At 44.7% G+C, this 17,652-nt stretch overlaps 1 protein-coding gene across 1 annotated transcript in view; it reads left to right on the plus strand.

Moving 5' to 3' along the window:
* The window catches only part of NOC3L (NOC3 like DNA replication regulator), a 180,870-nt gene that overhangs the window by 62,166 nt on the left and 101,052 nt on the right, over positions 1-17,652 (plus strand). The window contains exons 6-8 of the mRNA XM_029609874.1: positions 671-807; positions 1,486-1,647; positions 16,499-16,592. Of these exons, the coding sequence (XP_029465734.1) occupies positions 671-807; positions 1,486-1,647; positions 16,499-16,592 (393 nt within the window). The remainder of the gene's footprint in view (positions 1-670; positions 808-1,485; positions 1,648-16,498; positions 16,593-17,652) is intronic.

Consider the following 17,652-nt stretch of genomic DNA (forward strand, 5'->3'; position numbering starts at 1 on the left):
GTCCGTCAGTTCACCTGCCCTGTATCTGCAGGTCTACCTCCTCAAATAAGTATGCATGTCCACCTTCTGCTGAAGACAGAAAATACTGGCAGGCTGATATCTGTGCAGGGCTATATAAGAGTGACATCAGCGAGTCCATGATCTCCATCTTCATCTGCTGGTTGGAATGCATAACCCACTAGTGTGTACTGGCCTGCCTGGATGAAGAGGAAGTGAAATATTCAGTGGCTATACTGCTAGCACTCTGGCATTCAGCTGTTCCTACTAACCGTTTGTTTATTCAGACCTCTTAGATGATAGATAATCAATTGGAAAAGTGATGTTGCTTCTTTATACCGCTTACATGCTAACAGTAGAGTTTCTTGAGCTGCAGATTTTCTTTGAGAACCTGGATTCCTTTATTCAAGTCAGAGCTGTGAATTCCTTTAAACTTGCAGTTATAAATTCTTGATGGGTAAGTTGATGTTGGGATTAAGCTTCCTTAACTGAGTCCAGATAGCCTGAATCCACAGGCGCCAAAGAGTGGCGCCTGTGGATTCTGAGGCAGGATAATTTATTCTAACATATTTCCCAGGTAGAAAATTGTGGTTTCTATCTCTGCTGAGCATAGGTGCAGAGCACTAAGGGGGATGGCTAGGATACATTCTGACTCGTGTTTCTTGTGTTCCAGGTACTGCCATCACTGAAGAATCCTTGCCTGTTCTTAGCACAGAAGAGCTACTACTGCGACGGAGAACAAAACTACAAGAAAGGAAGATGCAGATCGCTGCACTGGCATCTGCCATCCTCTCTGAGCCAGAGAATAGTGTGTGTAATTTTATCCTGTTATCCTTTGTCAGTTGATCCAAAAGCTCTGCATTGCTCATCTGAATTTTTCTGTACATGTGAACAGAGACGTATCCTTGGAGTTTTATCTTCTGTCTAAATAAGATCCAACTAGATATCCACTTGCTTTGTTTATTAGGTCATATCTGCACAGATCACTTGTTAAAATTAAATTTTATGCACTTTGTTATATGAAATTGGTAGCATGGAAAGAATAATGCAGAATTTTGGGCTATCTGGAATAAAGCACATTTACATTTTGAGTTTAATATTACTTCTCCCTTCTTGTCTTCCTTTCTCTTTTTGAGCTTTTTTCTGTTTTCTGCTCCCACTTCATCATACTTTGCATTTTTTAGCTGTTCCTTATCTTAACTTTGCTTCTTCCCCATAAGTTTTAAAAAGTGTGTACATCAGCAATAATTATTGCTATTATCAACTTGTACTTCCTGGCTGCCTCCCAAGATTTTCTTTGCCTTTCCTATCATACTTATCGAAATCAAAGGAAAAATTACACTGAGCAGAAGAATGCTTTAATGACCAAGGGTCAGATGTAGTAAGCATTTTCCCATATTTACAAAATAGAAAAAAACCCTTTAGTACATCTGACCCTAAGTTTGCCTAATTACCTTTTTGATGCTTAAGATATTGTTTCTTAAATAGATTAAAAAGCTGAAAGAATTGCGATTTTTGCTTATGGAACAAGACCCAAATGTGGCAGTGACAGTTCGAAAACTAGTGATGGTATCGCTGATGGAAGTCTTCAAGGATATTGCACCTTCCTACAAAATCCGACCTCTGTCAGAAGCAGAAAAAGCTACCAAGGTAATATACTTATTTTGGAGGATATCAGGCCAGAAATAAAATAGGACTGCTTCTTATGCCAAGAAAAAAAATGAAAATAGGACACACATGTTAGTGCAAATGAAATCCTCACACAATTTGTTTATGAAAGATTTATGCAGGCTCTAGATTGTATTGGTCATATTTTCACCACACTGTACTTGTAGTTTCTCCCAAGCCACAATTCGTGAACGTGGAAGGTACAGCATGTTCAGAAAAACAACATTCGGTCCAGTCTATATAAATTAGATTTATTACATATCTAGTACAATCCAAGGTGCTTTGGACTCCAGCACAGAGCAGAATTACTGCCAACAGAACAGACATAGAAGGAATGCTGCAGAGATAGCATGAGGCTGAAAGCTTGTCCTATTGAGGGCTGAGTGCTAAGAAACTTATTTTTATTAGCTTAGAATAGCAATTGATTATTTCTGTTTGTACCCTAGATCAGTCCAAACAAGTGGGTTTTGCATCCCTACTAGCAGATGGAGGCAGAGAACAAAAACTTTGAGGCACTGCTACATATCCGAGAGTGCCACCTGCAGTTCCTCAGTATTTCTCTGTCACCGGCAGATGGTAGAGGTGCAGACCTACAACCTGAATGAGATTTAAAAACAAAAAAAAAGTTTGGAAGACAGATTGGAAAGAAAAGAAGATTTCACTCCCTGAGGTGTTAGGCACCTTCGTAGGCCATCCCTCAGGTGGAGCTGTGCGAGTGGGGGGTTGGCAATCCTTGACTGTCTCTGACTGGGTTGCAGGCTTCAGCAGGAAAGTATTTCTTTGTAATTTTTTGTTTAGATTTTATTGCTTGTTTAAAGTATTTAAAAAAAACAAAAAAACCTGCTGAGGCTGAGCTCGATTGCGAGCAGGCTGGTTAATCTGCTGAGCCGGGATCACTTGGGAAGGATGTGTAAAAGTACCTGATGCCGCCGGGGGACTCTGTGCTTGTCGGGGGCACATTGTACAGCAACTGTGGGCTATTTTTGGCGGTCCTTGCCCATGCGGCGATCAGCCTTTCATCATGAAGCAGCCACATGGTAGGCCTCATGGCACCTGCCATACAGTGCGCCAAAGCCTGTTGGGCCTGGAGCTTGGGCCAGATGCGCATAGATCTTAATGCCCTGTGCAGTGAATGTACCTCAGGAGGTGAAGGAACCTCTAAGGACGCTGCGGGAGGCTGGAGAACGATTGGATGAGTCCTATCCCATGGAACAGCAGGATTTTTCGCCGCAATTTCTTCTGTTGATGCACAAGGCATTTTTGGCCAGGTGTGCAGCAGTGGAAAAGCGGGCTTGGGGAGGAAAGCCGCAGGGGCCCGCAAAAAGAGCCAAGGTGGTCCCAGCAGGAGGATCAGGAGGTCTTCTGTATTGCTTGGGACTGTCTCCGTTCTCAGGAACAGGGGACCTGGCGGAGGACAGGGAAGGTTCTGATCAGGAGGATCCGTTTGAGGCTGGTGGTGATCCGTGGAATGATCTGGGGGATGACCCGGGGATCTGGAAGCACTGGATGTATGGTGGATCCAGGTGACATACCGGTAACCGAGGGGGATGACCTGAGGGTTGTCCGGTTGTTACGCAAGGGGGGATTGAAGCCTCTTGTCCCTCATGTCTTGAATGCGCTGAGTTTAAAGGTTACTCAGGAAGGTTCAGACGTGGTGGCTGTGGACCCGGTGTTTGATGACCTAAGGAGTCCTCCAAAGGCTTTTCCGTTGCCCAGGAAGATCAAGGAAGCTGGTCATTTGGATACCCCAGAGGCCAGCTTAAAAGTCAGCAGAGCAATGGCAAAGTTATATCTGATGATGGAAGACACTTTGGAACGCCTAAGGTGGATATGGCATTGTCAGCCACAAAGACGACCACTATCCCGGTAGTGGGTGCAGCTGCGTTGAAGAATGTGCAGGATCTCAAGCTGGAGATCCAGTTGAAGAGGATGTTCAAGGTGTCGGCCTTGAGCCTCCAGGTAGTAATTTGTGGTAGTCTGTGGCAACGGGCCTGTTTGCGCAGGGTGTAGAAGACAGGAGAAGGATACTTCGTCAGAGCATTCTAGGCAGATGGCTCGCTGGAAGCTGAAGTGGCCTATGTAATGGATGCATCCCTACCAGCAGATGAAGGCAGAGAACAAAAACTTTGAGGCACTGCTACATATCCAAGAGTGCCACCTGCAGTCCTTCAGTATTTCTCTGTCTCCAGCAGATGGTAGAGGTGCAAACCTGCAGTCTGACAAATTGAAAAAGAAAAGCAAGGGAGAGAAGAGAGATTTTGGTGTTGGCGGCCTCTTGAGATGTTAGGCTCCTTAGTAGAGCATACCATAGGTGGAGCCGGGCGACCGGGGGTTGGGAACCCCTGATGCGCGACAGCTGCTGTCCAGAGGTCCTGATAGCCAGGGGACTGGCTCCCTCTTGACCTCTGAGGTCTCTGCCTGCAAGCTGCCGTACTCTGAAGGGAAGTACCCCTATGTGTTTTGGTATGAAGTTGATTGAAAAAAAAAAGTTTTGGGCAGCAGGAACTTCAATCGGGACCTGGTGAACCAGGGCACCTTTGGCTGCGGGGAGCGGTCAGCACCGGCAGGAATGGGAGAATGAGGTGCCTGGTAATGATCTTTTGTGGTGGCTGTCGTGTCCCAACCTGAAAAAAGAAATGGAGCTGGAGGCCCCAGCTGTGTAGTGGTGACCAAGGATGCCAGTCTCAAGGGTTGGTGGGTGGTGTGCCAGGGACGATCAGCCCAAGGTCTTTGGTCAGGAGTAGAGACATCTTGGTTTATCAATCGGCTGGAGACAAGGGTGATTCTTTGGGCTCTGGAAGCCTTCCTGCCCTGGCTCAAAGGTCTGATGGTTCGCGTGTTCTCTGACAATGTGACGATGGGTGGCGTACATCAGTCATCAAGGAGGGATGAAGAGTCACGCAGTGGCTCTGGAAGCTCAACAATTGTTTGCTTTGGTGGAACTCCACATTGAAAGAATAGCGGCTTCTTACGTCACCAGAATAGACAACGTGCAAGCAGATTTCCTCAGCAGGCAGCAACTGGATCTTGGGGAATGGAGTTGTCCCCGGAAGCCTGGGATCGCATCTGTGCCAGATGGGGAGTTCCGCAATTGGATCTCATGGCAATGCAGGCCAACTAAAAAATGACGACAAGATTTTTCACTCGCAGGAGAGAAGTCGACGCAGTGGGCCTGGATGCTCGGGTGTGCCCTTGGCCGATGGAGGTCCTGCTGTATGTGTTTCCTCCTTGTCCACTCATCAGTCAAATTCTGCGGCACATAGAGGCACATCCCGGGACAGTGGTGCTTGTTGAGTTGGAGTGGCTGCGGCAACCGTGGTTCACGGATCTAGTTCATCTCGCAATAGATGGACCCTTCAGGTTAGCCCACCTTCCAGGGCTGCTTCGTCAGGGGTCCCATATTTTTGGTTTGGGAGGATCACTTCTGTCTCATGACTTGGCTTTTGAGAGGTGGCAGTTGCACCTGAAAGGCTATTCGGAACAGGTTATTTTCACGCTTCTCCAGGCTCGGAGACCCTCTCCATCTCTGGTGTATGTCATGGTCTGGAGGGTTTTTGAGTCGTGGTATTTGCAACGGCGATTGGATCCCCTGTCTGCGGGGTTATTGAACAGACTGGCCTATAGTTTGTTGTCTGTGCAGATATTCGCTTTGGTTTCCCTTAGGGGCAAGTTGCGGGAGAGGTCTTTGACCTCTCATCCTGATGTGGTTCGATTCCTGAAGGGGGGGTTAAGCATTTGCACCCTCCGATTCGGAAGTTATGTCCAGATTGGAACCTCAATTTAATTCTGCGAGTGCTTTGTGGTGCTCCTTTTGAGCCTTTAAGTGACTCTGAAGGACCTGACTTTGAAGACAGTGTTTCTGGTGGCAATATGTTCTGCCAGAAGAATTTCGGAATTACAGGCACTGCCGTGCAGGGATCCTTTTTTTGAGGATATCTACTGATGAAGTCACATTGTGGATGGTTCCTTCTTTCTTACTGAAGGGGTTGTCCTCTTTTCATGTTCATCAGATGTTTGATCTCCCAGCCTTTCCGGAGTGGTCGAGGGATTTTCCCTCAGGATAGGGAATTGCATCTTTTAGATCTGCGACAGACATTGTTACGGTATCTGGAGGTCACCAATAGTTTTTGTCGCTCAGATTGCCTTTTTATTCTGTTTAGTGGCACAAAGAAAGGAGATAAGGCCTCAAAGGCCACGATTTCTCATTGCCTGAAGGAAGCTTATGTTTGTAAAGGTTGCAAGGTTCCAGTGGGGCTGAAAGCACATTCTACAAGAGCACAGGTGGCCTCTTGGGCAGAGTGTCAGTTACTGTCTCCCTAGGAGATCTGCAGGGTGCAGTGTGATCCTCACTTCATACGTTCACCAGGCCCTACCATTTGGACATAAAGGCACAGGAAGTTGTGTCTTTTGGTGAGAGTGTTCTTTGTACGGGTCTTTCGGGTTCCTGCCCAGTTTAGGGGTGCTTGTGTGCGCACCCTAATTGTCTGGACTGATCTGGGTATGAACAGGAAAGGAAAATTGGTTCTTACCTGCCAATTTTCGTTCCTGTAATACCACAGATCAATCCAGAAGCCCACCCTGTTGCTGCTGAAAGACTGAATTTCCTGTTACTTGGGGGGAACTATTTTTCAAAGAGACCTTTATAGATTGTAAATAGGTTCAGTTCAGCGGTTATCAGACTGTTTGAATTTCTGGAAGTATAGGGGGTGCTAGTTCAGGGGGCTTCAACCCCAAGTTACCTGTTCGCTTTGGAAGGAGTTTTAGGGACTAATATCTGGCTTGGGTACAGGTAAATACTGAAGGACTGCAGGAGCACACTCTGATATGTAGCAGTGCTTCATAGATTTTGTTTTCTGAACTCCATCTGCTGGTAGGGATGCAAAACCAACTTGTCGGGATTGATCTGTGGTATTACAGAATGAAAATTAGCAGGTAAGAACCAATTTTCCTTTATCACCAGTATTATATTTTGCTGTAGTGCCACCTAGTGGGCAGTTAAACTTTTATTAAGTAAGTACTTGGAGTACAAAAGGAAGGACCTTACACAAACTGCAAAACACAAATGGGCCTATGCAATATTATGTGCAAAAAAAATGTGCATCCAAACTGGGTGCCAGATTTTCAATGTGCGCACATCTATCTCTCCTGGGCACCCGACATAATCAAATGAGCTGCTGTGCTAAAAAGGGCATGCTAGGGATAAATTGTGCATAACTAGTGCATCCTTGGCATTGGGATCCCAGGAGATGTGTGCTGTGTGTGAGTTATAAAATTGGATGCTCAATATGAGTGTCTGTTTTATTCTGTGGTAGCTAAATTATCGACACAATACACTCACACAATATACACGGCCTGGAGCGTGTATATTGTGCGTGTATATTGTGCGCCCCAACATTTTTTTCTTAGCATACAGATAGGTAGGTCCAAAATCAGTGGGTTATGCACCTCTACCAGCAGATGGAGACGGAGCAAAGCTGACATTACTGCCTGCCAGTATTCTCTGACTCCAGCAGATGTGGACGCTTGGCAATAGTGATCAATATATGATCAAATTTGAACTAATGACTGGAAGGGGGGGACAGTAAGCAAATCCACGGCTCTCATGCTAAACTTTCAAAAGGGAAACTTTGATAAAATGAGAAAAATAATTAGAAAAAACTGAAAGGAGCAGCTACAAAGGTAAAAAGTGTGCAAGAGGTGTTGGTCATTGTTAAAAAATACAATCCTGGAAGCACAGTCCAGATGTATTCCACACATTAGGAAAGGTGGAAAGAAGGCATAACGATTACTGGCATGGTTAAAAGGGGAGGTGAAAGAAGCTATTTTAGCCAAAAGATCCTTCATTCAAAAATTGGAAGAAGGATCCAGCAGAAGAAAATAGAATAATGCATAAGCATTGGCAAGTTAAATGTAAGACAGGCTAAGAGAGAATTTGAAAAGACATTGGCCGTAGAGGCAAAAACTCACAGTAAAAACCTTTTTAAATATATCCGAAGCAGAAAGCCTGTGAGGGAATCAGTTAGACCGTTAGATGGTCGAGGGGTTAAAGGGGCACTTAGAGAAGATAAGGCCATCGTGGAAAGATTAAATGATTTCTTTGCTTCGGTGTTTACTGAAGAGGATGTTGGGGAGGTACCCGTACCGGAGAAGGTTTTCATGGGAAATGATTCAGATGGACTGAACCAAATCACGGTGAACCTAGAAGATGTGGTAGGCCTGATTGACAAACTGAAGAGTAATAAATTACCTGGACCGGATGGTATAGACCCCAGGGTTCTGAAGGAACACAAAAATGAAATTTCAGACCTATTAGTAAAAATTTGTAACCTATCATTAAAATCATCCATTGTACCTGAAGACTGGAGGGGGTGGCTAATATAACCCCAATATTTAAAAAGGGCTCCAGGGCGATACGGGAAACTACAGACCACTTAGCCTGACTTCAGTGCCAGGAAAAATAGTGGAAAGTGTTCTAAATATCAAAATCACAGAACATATAGAAAGACATGGTTTAATGGAACAAAGTCAGCATGGCTTTACCCAAGGCAAGTCTTCCCTCACAAATCTTCACTTTTTTGAAGGAGTTAATAAACATGTAGATAAAGGTGAACCGGTAGATGTAGTGTATTTAGATTTTCAGAAGGCATTTGACAAAGTTCCTCATGAGAGGCTTCTAGGAAAAGTAAAAAGTCATGGGATAGGTGGCAATGTCCTTTCGTGGATTACAAACTGGCTAAAAGACATGAAACAGAGAGTAGGATTAAATGGACAATTTTCTCAGTGGAAGGGTGTGGGCAGTGGAGTGCCTCAGGGATCTGTATTGGGACCCGTACTTTTCAATATATTTATAAATGATCTGGAAAGAAATTGAGTGAGGTAATCAAATTTGCAGATGATACAAAATTGTTCAGAGTAGTTAAATCAGAAGCAGATTGTGATAAATTGCAGGAAGACCTTGTGAGATTGGAAAATTGGGCATCAAAATGGCAGATGAAATTTAATGTGGATATATGCAAGGTGATGCATATAGGGAAAATAACCCATGCTATAGTTACACAATGTTAGGTTCCATATTAGGAGCTACCACCCAAGAAAGAGATCTAGACGTCATAGTGGATAACACATTGAAATCATCGGTTCAGTGTGCTGCGGCAGTCAAAAAAGCAAACAGAATGTTGGGAATTATTAGAAAGGGAATGGTGAATTTAAAGGAAAATGTTGTCATAATGCCTCTGTATCGCTCCATGGTGAAGACTGCACCGTGAATACTGTGTAAATTTCTGGTCGCCGCATCTCAAAAAAGATATAGTTGTGATGGAGAAGGTACAGAGAAGAGCGATCAAAATGATAAAGGGAATGGAACAGCTCCCCTATGAGGAAAGACTAAAGAGGTTAAGACTTTTCAGCTTGGAGAAGAGACAGCTGAGGGGGGGATATGATAGAGGTGTTTAAAATTATGAGAGGTCTAGAAGGAGTAGATGTGAATCTGATATTTACTCTTTCGGATAATAGAAAGACTAGGGGGCACGCCATGAAGTTAGCATGTGGCACATTTAAAACTAATCGGAGAAAGTTCTTCTTCACTCAAAGCCCAATTAAACTCTGGAATTTGTTGCCAGAGGATGTGGTTAGTGCAGTTAGTGTAGCTGTGTTTAAAAAAGGATTGGATAAGTTCTTGGAGGAGAAGTCCATTACCTGCTATTAATTAAGTTGACTTAGAAAATAGCCACTGCTATTACTAGCAACAATAGCATGGAATAGACTTAGTTTTTGGGTACTCGCCAGGTTCTTATGGCCTGGATTGGCCACTGTTGGAAACAGGATGCTGGGCTTGTTGGACCCTTGGTCTGAACCAGTATGGCATGTTCTTATGTTCCCTACTTGAGGATTGCTTAAGAAAATAAATAAATTAAATTTTCAAAGGGGAAAAGGAGATTTATTTGCCCACTCTCCTGTGGTGATAACTTATGGTCCCTGCCTCAGATAAAAATTCCTGAGGTGATATCTTTGGATCCTTCCCTCAGATGAGTGCCTTGCTCTGGTACCTGGTTTTTCACCCGGCATGGACTTAGCTATAAAATAGAAATATAAAGCTGAAAGACAAGTCTGTGCAGTAAGCTGAGCGTGGCTGTGAAGGTCTTTGCTCCCTCCCCCAGCAACCAGAGACTGACCTTGTACCCAGCCAGGATGGGCTGAGCTCAGGTAAAGACCCTACAGAGAAGCAACTTTTCAGAGGGCTCGATCTTTGGGTAGGTCTCAGTCCTTTTGTCCTAGGCAGCCCAGAAGGGGCACAGGCTCAGATAGTGGAGCCCCCGAGCCTCCCAGTGAATGTATGCCGACCCACCCCCGGGAAAAGGAGATAGGGGGTTGCCTCTCTTTTATCGGAGGTGGGTTGAGATCATGTCAGACCAGTGGGTCTTGGAGGTGATAAGAGATGGCTATGTACTGGAGTTTCACAGCAACACTCTGCAGAAGAGACAGGCAGTGGTTTTTACATTGTTGAGACTCCTCAGTCTGCAGGCTTTGGTTCCAGTGCCCACATCTCAAGAAAACATGCTCCGATATTCCATTTTTCATTGTGCCCAAGAAGGAGAGCTCTTTTTGTCCCATCCTAAATCCAAAGGGAGTCAACTGTCATTTGTGGATGACTCCTTTTCGCATGGAAACCTTATGCTTAGTGATAATGACAGTACAGTTGGGGGAGTTTCTGACGTTTCTAGACTTGTCCAAGGAGAACCTTCATATTCCCATCCAGCTAGATTATCAACTATTTCTGCATTTCACAGTTTTGGGATGGCATTATCAATTTCAAGCACTGACTTTTGGTTTGGCCACCTTACCCAGAACTTTTTCTAAGGTTATGGTGGTAGTGTCAGAGTTGAGAAACATAGAAATGAAGACAGAAGAAGACCAAACAGCCCATCCAGTTTGCCCAGCAAGCCTTCGCACTCTTTGCTTTTTTTTTTCTCCTCTCTCATACTTATCTGTTACTCTTGGCCCTTAGTAACTTTTTGGTTCTGTATCCCTTCCACCCCCGCCATAATGCAGAGCTTCCAGTCGATTGATGGATGGGATTCTGGTACATCCATACTTAGAAGACTAATTTAGGCCAAGAGTCTGGAAGAGAGCCTTCAGGTCTCGTGCAAGGTGATTTCCTTGTTGTAGGATTGAGGTTGGGTGGTGACCCTGGCCAAGAGCAAACTTCAGTCATTACAGTCAGAGTATCTTGGTGTTCAGTTCGATTATGAAGCAGGGCAGGATGTGCTTGTCAGAGGGTCGTATTCAGAAGCTGATGACACAGTGCATCTATTAACGAATTCAATATGCCCGACAATGTGGTCTTGTCTACAGGTACTTGGATTTATGCCCCCCCCCCCCCCCCTCTTCAGGGCACTTTGCTGTCTCTTGGGAGCCCACAGTCTCAGGACTATTCAGTTCGGCTTCACCTACCAATGGAGATCTGCATACACCTGCAGTGGTGGTTACAAGCGGATCATCTAAGGAGGTTTCCCTAAGATCACTGGACTGGCTAGTACTCACAAAAGATGTGAGCCTACAGGGTTGGGGAACTCACTGCAGTAGTTGGGAAGCTCACTGCAGGAGTTGGTAGCGCAAGGGTGCTGGAGTACAGAAGAATCTCTCTGGAGCATCAATCGACTGGAAGCTCTTGCCATCCGGTTGGCATGCTTATGATTTGGCGATCGATTGCAGGGTTGAGAGGTCCAGATAATGTTGGACAATGCAACAACAGTGGCTTACATCAATTGGCAGGGAGGAATCAAGAGCAACAGGTGTTGCAGGAAATATCCCAATTTATGGAATGGGAAGAGGTGCGTCTTCAGGAAATCTCAGCCTTGCACATTGCAGGAAAAGGCAATGTAAGAGCCAACTTTCTCAGCAGATGGAGTCTGGATCTTATTTTATTTATTTATTTAGGGTTTTTATATACCGGCAAACGAGGTGTTCCAACTCGTAGTGGATCGCTGGGGCTTTCCATTTCTTCAGTCGCAGGAGAGATCAAATGTCTTTGGGCATTGATGCCCTTGTGCAAGAGTGGCTGTAGTGTCTTTCCCCCATGGCCCATGTTGGACAGAATGGTTTGGAGGATTGAGAGTCACAGGGGGGATGATGCTTCTAGTGGTACCAGATTGGCCCAGAAGACCAGATTTGCGAAGACTACCGGTGGACTCTCCCCTCTGGCTTCCAGCTTACAGGGATTTGCTATGGCAGGGGCATGTTTTTCACGAAGATCCGACTTGATTTTGTCTTACGATATGGCCTTTGAGAGGGCTCAGTTGCTGAAGCATGGATATTCTACTGCAGTGATCGTCACTTTGCTACAAGCAAGAAAGTTCTCCACTTCCTTAGCCTATGTGGGGTTTGGCGAGTGTTTGAGTCTTGGTGTGAAGATCGAGGGGTTCTTCCTCATTTGGTTAAGATCCCACTCCGTTCTTGTCTGTTTCCAAGGTCAGCTGAATGGTGGATTCTTGTCAGCTCACCCAGATGTGGCCTGTTTCTTAAAAGGAGTGAAGCATCTTCATCCTCCCTGGCGGTTACCGGTGCCTTTATGGAGTCTTAATCTAGTTTGGGATTTTTTGGCGAGCCCCATTTTTTGACCGATGCGTACCCTTTCCTTGAGATTACTGACCTTGAAAATTGTGTTTCTTGTTATTATTTATTGATTTTTATATACCATCATTTGGAGGAACCATCACAACGGTTTACAGAAAGAGAGCAATAATTACATATATATATGTGTATATATGTGTGTGTGTGTATGTATATATATATATATATGTGTGTATAAAACAGCTATAAAGTATAAATAAAATCAAAATACAAAAGATAATAGTAATAAAATAGATAAGATACAACTCAGATAAAACAAGAACTAAAAAGGAACAATTAAAATCAGAGGAATCAATAAAAATTTGAAAAATTGATAAAATGAATTAGGAAATAGCAGCTGTCTTAAGACTGAAGGTTACGTTGTTTACTCTGATTCAGTATATGTCTTGTTAAAAAGCCATGTCCTTAGGTCTTTTTTGCGCATAGAGTATCTGAACTGCAGGCCTTGTCTCATTTCTACAGGTGACTCCGGGGTTGATACAACTGTGTACTGTGCCTGCCTTCTTGCCAAAAGTGGTCTCGGATTTTCACTTGAATCAGTCCAATTCCCTGCCGTCTCTAGATGGCCTAGGTGTTGGATGCCTAATTTTTTGGACACTTACTTTGGATGCCTAGAATTTTTGGGTGCCCTAAAAAAAAAAAAAAAAGAGAATAATCAGCTCGTCACTCACCTTCGGTTGCCACTTCGTGCATTGTCAGCCTAATGGCTCCTTTACCTAAGAAACCTAAGCGCCTTCCTCTTTGCGCTGCTTGTCATATTCGGGCATCTCAGCCTGGATTGCCCGCTAACTTGTAACAGCGCTGTTTGGAGGCTCAGGGAGAATTGTCTTCCTCTGATTTCACTAAGCCTGCTTCTTCCCAGCCGGATATATGCCTGGGTAAAGTCGTTTCAAGTGGAGCGCCTGATTTTGGAACTCCCTAACTGGTTCTTCAGCAGGGGAGAATAACTCAATGAGTACGCCTTAGGTACTCCTGGTTTTGGGTATGGATACTTCTACATTTTCATGGGTAGAATTTTTCCAGGGATTGCAATCCTTTCTTCGGGTGTGTAGTCCTCAACCCTATCCAGTGCTCCCAGGGCAGAGTTGAAGGCAGGAACCTTGCCTAGACCTACATTTAAGCACCAGAATTGGCAGCGGGACTGCCCAATAGAGATCCGGATGGCACGGATGATGAGGCCAATAATGACTCTCTAGAGGATGGTGAAATTCCTCCAGGATTAGAACTGTATAGGACTTTGCTACGGTTCTTTCATAGAGATGAACTGCCAGCTCTGATTTCTCAGACCTTGAAAATGCTCAGGGTTCCTGGGGCAGAAGCCGTGTCTGAGACAGAGAAAAATCCCATTTTGGTTTTCTTGCATAAAGATTCTCGTTTTTCCCCTGAGATGGAGGCCATTCAAGAATTGATTGATCTTGAGTGGGGTGCCCCAGAGGCTAATTTCAAAGGGGGTCGGGTTTTGGAAGACCTGTACCATCTGGATCCTGCAGTCTCCAAACGGACCACTATTCCTATGGAAGGAGGAGCGGCCTTGAAGGATGTTCATTATAGAAGGATTGAGTCTATCCTTAAACAAGCATTTGAAGCTGCGGCAATGACAATGCAGATAAGTTCTTTTGTTCTCTGGTGGCTCGCTCTTGTTTACTTCTTTCCCAGGAGGTAAGTGACTCTGGGATAAACTCCAGGGCAGTTATGGAGCCTACAGCTGCCTTCTTGACAGATGCGGGCTGTGATTTGGACCACACTTCCGCCAGAGGGGTGGCTTCGGTAATAGCGGACAGGCATCAGTTGTGGCTGAGAAATTGGTCAGCTGATACGACCTCCAAGGCTAACCTCCTCAAATTGCCCTTTAAAGACTCGCTCTTATTTGGGAGCAAGTTGGAGAAACTGGCCAGTAAGTGGGGCGAATCACCGGTTCCTCGTTTCCTGGAGGTTAAGAAGCAGACACCATGCTCCTTTGAGATGAGTGGTCGTGCTAGAGGATCCAAGTGTTTTTGACCCTATAGAGGAGCAATCTTTCAGAGGACTCAACCCTTTGTTATTGCTCAGTCCTTTCATTCCAAACAACCCAGAAGGGTGCATGCTTGGGTAGTAGAACCTCCTGAGCCTCCCAATGAAGGTTTGCCGACCAACCCCTGGGAACAGAAGATAGGGGTCGCCTCTCTCTCTCTCCTATTAGAGGTGGGTCGAAATCACATCAGATCAATGGGTCCTGGAGGTGATACGAGAAGGATATATGATGGAGTTTCGCAGTGTTCCTCAGGACGTATTCATAGAATCTCCCTGCCAGTTCCCACAGAAGAAGCAGGCAGTAGAAGATACTTTGGCAAGGCTTCTCAGTCTGAGGTCTATGTTTCCACTGCCCACATCTCAAGAAAATACCAGGCAATATTCCATTTATTTCATTGTGCCCAAGAAGGAGGGCTCCTTTCATTCCATCTCAAAGGTGTCAGCCGTCATCTGCGAGTGCAACATTTTCGCATGGAAACTTTGCGCTCGGTTATAATGGACGTGCACTTAGGGAATTTCTGATCTCTCTCGACCTTTCTGAAGCATATCTTCACAATCCCATCTGATTAGAACATCGTTTTCTGTGGTTCGCAGTTCTGGGGTGCCATTACTAGTTTTGAGCGCTGCCCTTTGGTCTGGTCACTGCTCCCATGTCTTTTTCCAAGGTAATGGTAGTAGTTGCGGCAGAGTTGAGAGAGGATGGGATTTTGGTACACCCATATTTGGACGACTGGCTAATTCGAGCCAGGTTGCTGGAAGAAACCTGCCTGGTGATTTCCCTGTTGCAGGATCTTGGCTGGGTGGCCAAGAGCAGTTTTCAGCCTGCTCAGTTGTTGGAATACCTTAGGGTTTGGTTTGACATGGAGCAGGGCAAGGTTTTCCTGCCAGTAGCTCATTTTCAGAAGTTGATGGCACAGCTTCGTCTTTGAACACTTTGCACCCGACCGTATGGTCCTACCTGTAAGTACTTGGTTTAATGGCAGCAGCCCTGGAAGTGGTTCCATGGGCGAGGTCACATATGCGTCTTTTCCAGTGCTCCCTGCTGTCTTGGTGGAACCCCCAGTCTCAAGACTATTTGATTTGGCTCCACCACCCAATGGAGGTCTCCCCACAATTGTGGTGAAGGCTACAGGCAGATCATCTAAGGAAGGGAGTTTCCCTAGCACCACCGGACTCGCTAGTACTGACAATAGATGTGAGCCTTCATGGTTGGGGAGCTCACTAACAGGAGCTGACTGTGCAAGGGCGCTGGATCTCTCTGGAACATCAATGTGCTGGAAGCCATGGCGATCCGCTTGGCCTGTTTTGCAGTTAGGCGACAGGCTGCAAGGTCGATTGGTCCTGATAATATCGGACAATGCACCTACTGTGGCTTACATCAGTCGTCAGGGAGCAACCAAGATCGATCAAAAAAGTAAACAATGTTAAGAATTATTAAGGGAATGGCAAATAAAACAATGGATGTCATAATGCCTCTGTATTGCTCCATGGTGAGAACGCATCTTGAATACTGTGTGCAATTCTGATTGCCACATCTCAAAAAAGATATAGTTGCACTGGAGAAAGTGCTGAGAAGGGCTACCAAAATAAGTGGCATGGAACGGCTGCTGTATGAGGAAAGGCTAAGGAAGTTAGGGCTGATTAGTTTGGAGAAGAGACAACTGAGGGGGGGATATGATAGAGGTCTACAAAATCATGAAAGGACTTAAACAATTTAATGTAAATCGATTATTTACTCTCTCATTTAATAGAAGGACTGTGGGCACGCCATGAAGTTAGCTAGTAACTCATTTAAAATAAATAAAAGAAAATTCTTTTTCACTCAGCGCATAGTTAAACTCTGGAATTCATTGCCAGAGGATGTGGTTACGGCAGTTAGTATAACTGGGTTTAAAAAAAGTCTGGATATGCTATTAATTAATAAGCAATAGTAGCCTGAGATCTATCTAATGTTTGGGTACTTGCCAGGTAATTGTGACTTGGATTGGCCACTGTTGGAGAGAGGATACTGGGCTTGATGGACCCTTGGTCTGACCCAGTATGGCATATCTTCTGCTCTTATGTGTTGACCTTCAAGATTTTTTTTTCTTAAATGCCTTATTAAATCAGGCCCTAAATGCTTGTTTGCATTTTAATGTTTAATTAAAAGCTATTTAAAAAAATTAAATTAAAATTATGTATGGTGCACTTTCAGGTTAAAAAAGAAACTCAGAAACTTCGAGAATTTGAAGAAGGTTTAGTGAGTCAATACAAGTTTTACTTGGAAAATTTGGAGCAGACAGTTAAAGGTAGGTAATGACATTGTTTTCCTGAAATTTGTCTGCTTTCCTGATTTGTATATTCATCTCAGCTCTTTGGACAGTCCATTCAGGGAGTCATTTTCAAGTGTATTTCTCTGTGTTAAGCAGCGTTTTTTGTGCACAAATGGGGTTTTTATGAAATTGCCTGCCCAAACTGTACAAATGCATTCATGGTGGGAGAGAGAGGGCTTGCTTGTGGGCAGAATTTTCACTTACATGCATACTTTTCAATTTTAAAAAGTTCATGGGTACTTCCACGAGATAATTTTGAAAGTGAATTGCATGCACATATGTTCCCTTTGAAATCTGATGTAACTTATGGACATATTTGCCAGATAAGTTATTCGCAATGCAAGAGAATTATCCTCTTATGGCCTGATTTCCAAAGCAATTTACGCGCATGAAACAGTATTATGTGTGTAAAAAAACTGTTTCTTAGTGTACAGACAGGTGAATCCAAACCAGTGGGTTAAGCACCTCTACCAGCAGATGGAGACAGAGCAAAGCTGACATCACAGTATATATTCCCCTGGAGTGACATCAACCCGCCAGTATTCTCCGTCTCCAGCAGATGGTGGACAAAATGGTGGACATGCACCTCCCTACTGGGGATTGCTTTAAGTTTTAGAAGGCGAAAAAAAGAAGGAAATTTATTTTGCTCTGCTCTCCTAAGGTGATACCATATGAGCCCTCCCTCAGTCGAGAATTCATGTGGTGATATCCTTGGATCCCTCCCTCAGATGAGTGCTTTGATCCAGTAGGTGGTTTTCAGCCGGCATGGACTTAGCTGTTTAAAAAAACAAAAAAAAGCTGAAAGGCGGCGGGCGCAGGAAACCGAGCACGGCAGTGAAGGTATATGCCCTTTCCCCCTGCAGCTGGAGACTGATTCTGTTCTCAGCCAGGAATTTTTGTAGGGGTTCCTCTCTCCTTCAGTCTCTGTGCTCGGTACACCGATCAGACTTAAATTCACGCCTCCGTGGGAGTTTGGGGGACATGGGCAGTATGGCAGGTTGAGCGGCCTTTTGGCTAGGCCCCGCTCTCAGGCTTT

Source organism: Rhinatrema bivittatum, chromosome 7 (genome assembly GCF_901001135.1).
Source record: "Rhinatrema bivittatum chromosome 7, aRhiBiv1.1, whole genome shotgun sequence".
Lineage (NCBI taxonomy): Eukaryota > Metazoa > Chordata > Amphibia > Gymnophiona > Rhinatrematidae > Rhinatrema > Rhinatrema bivittatum.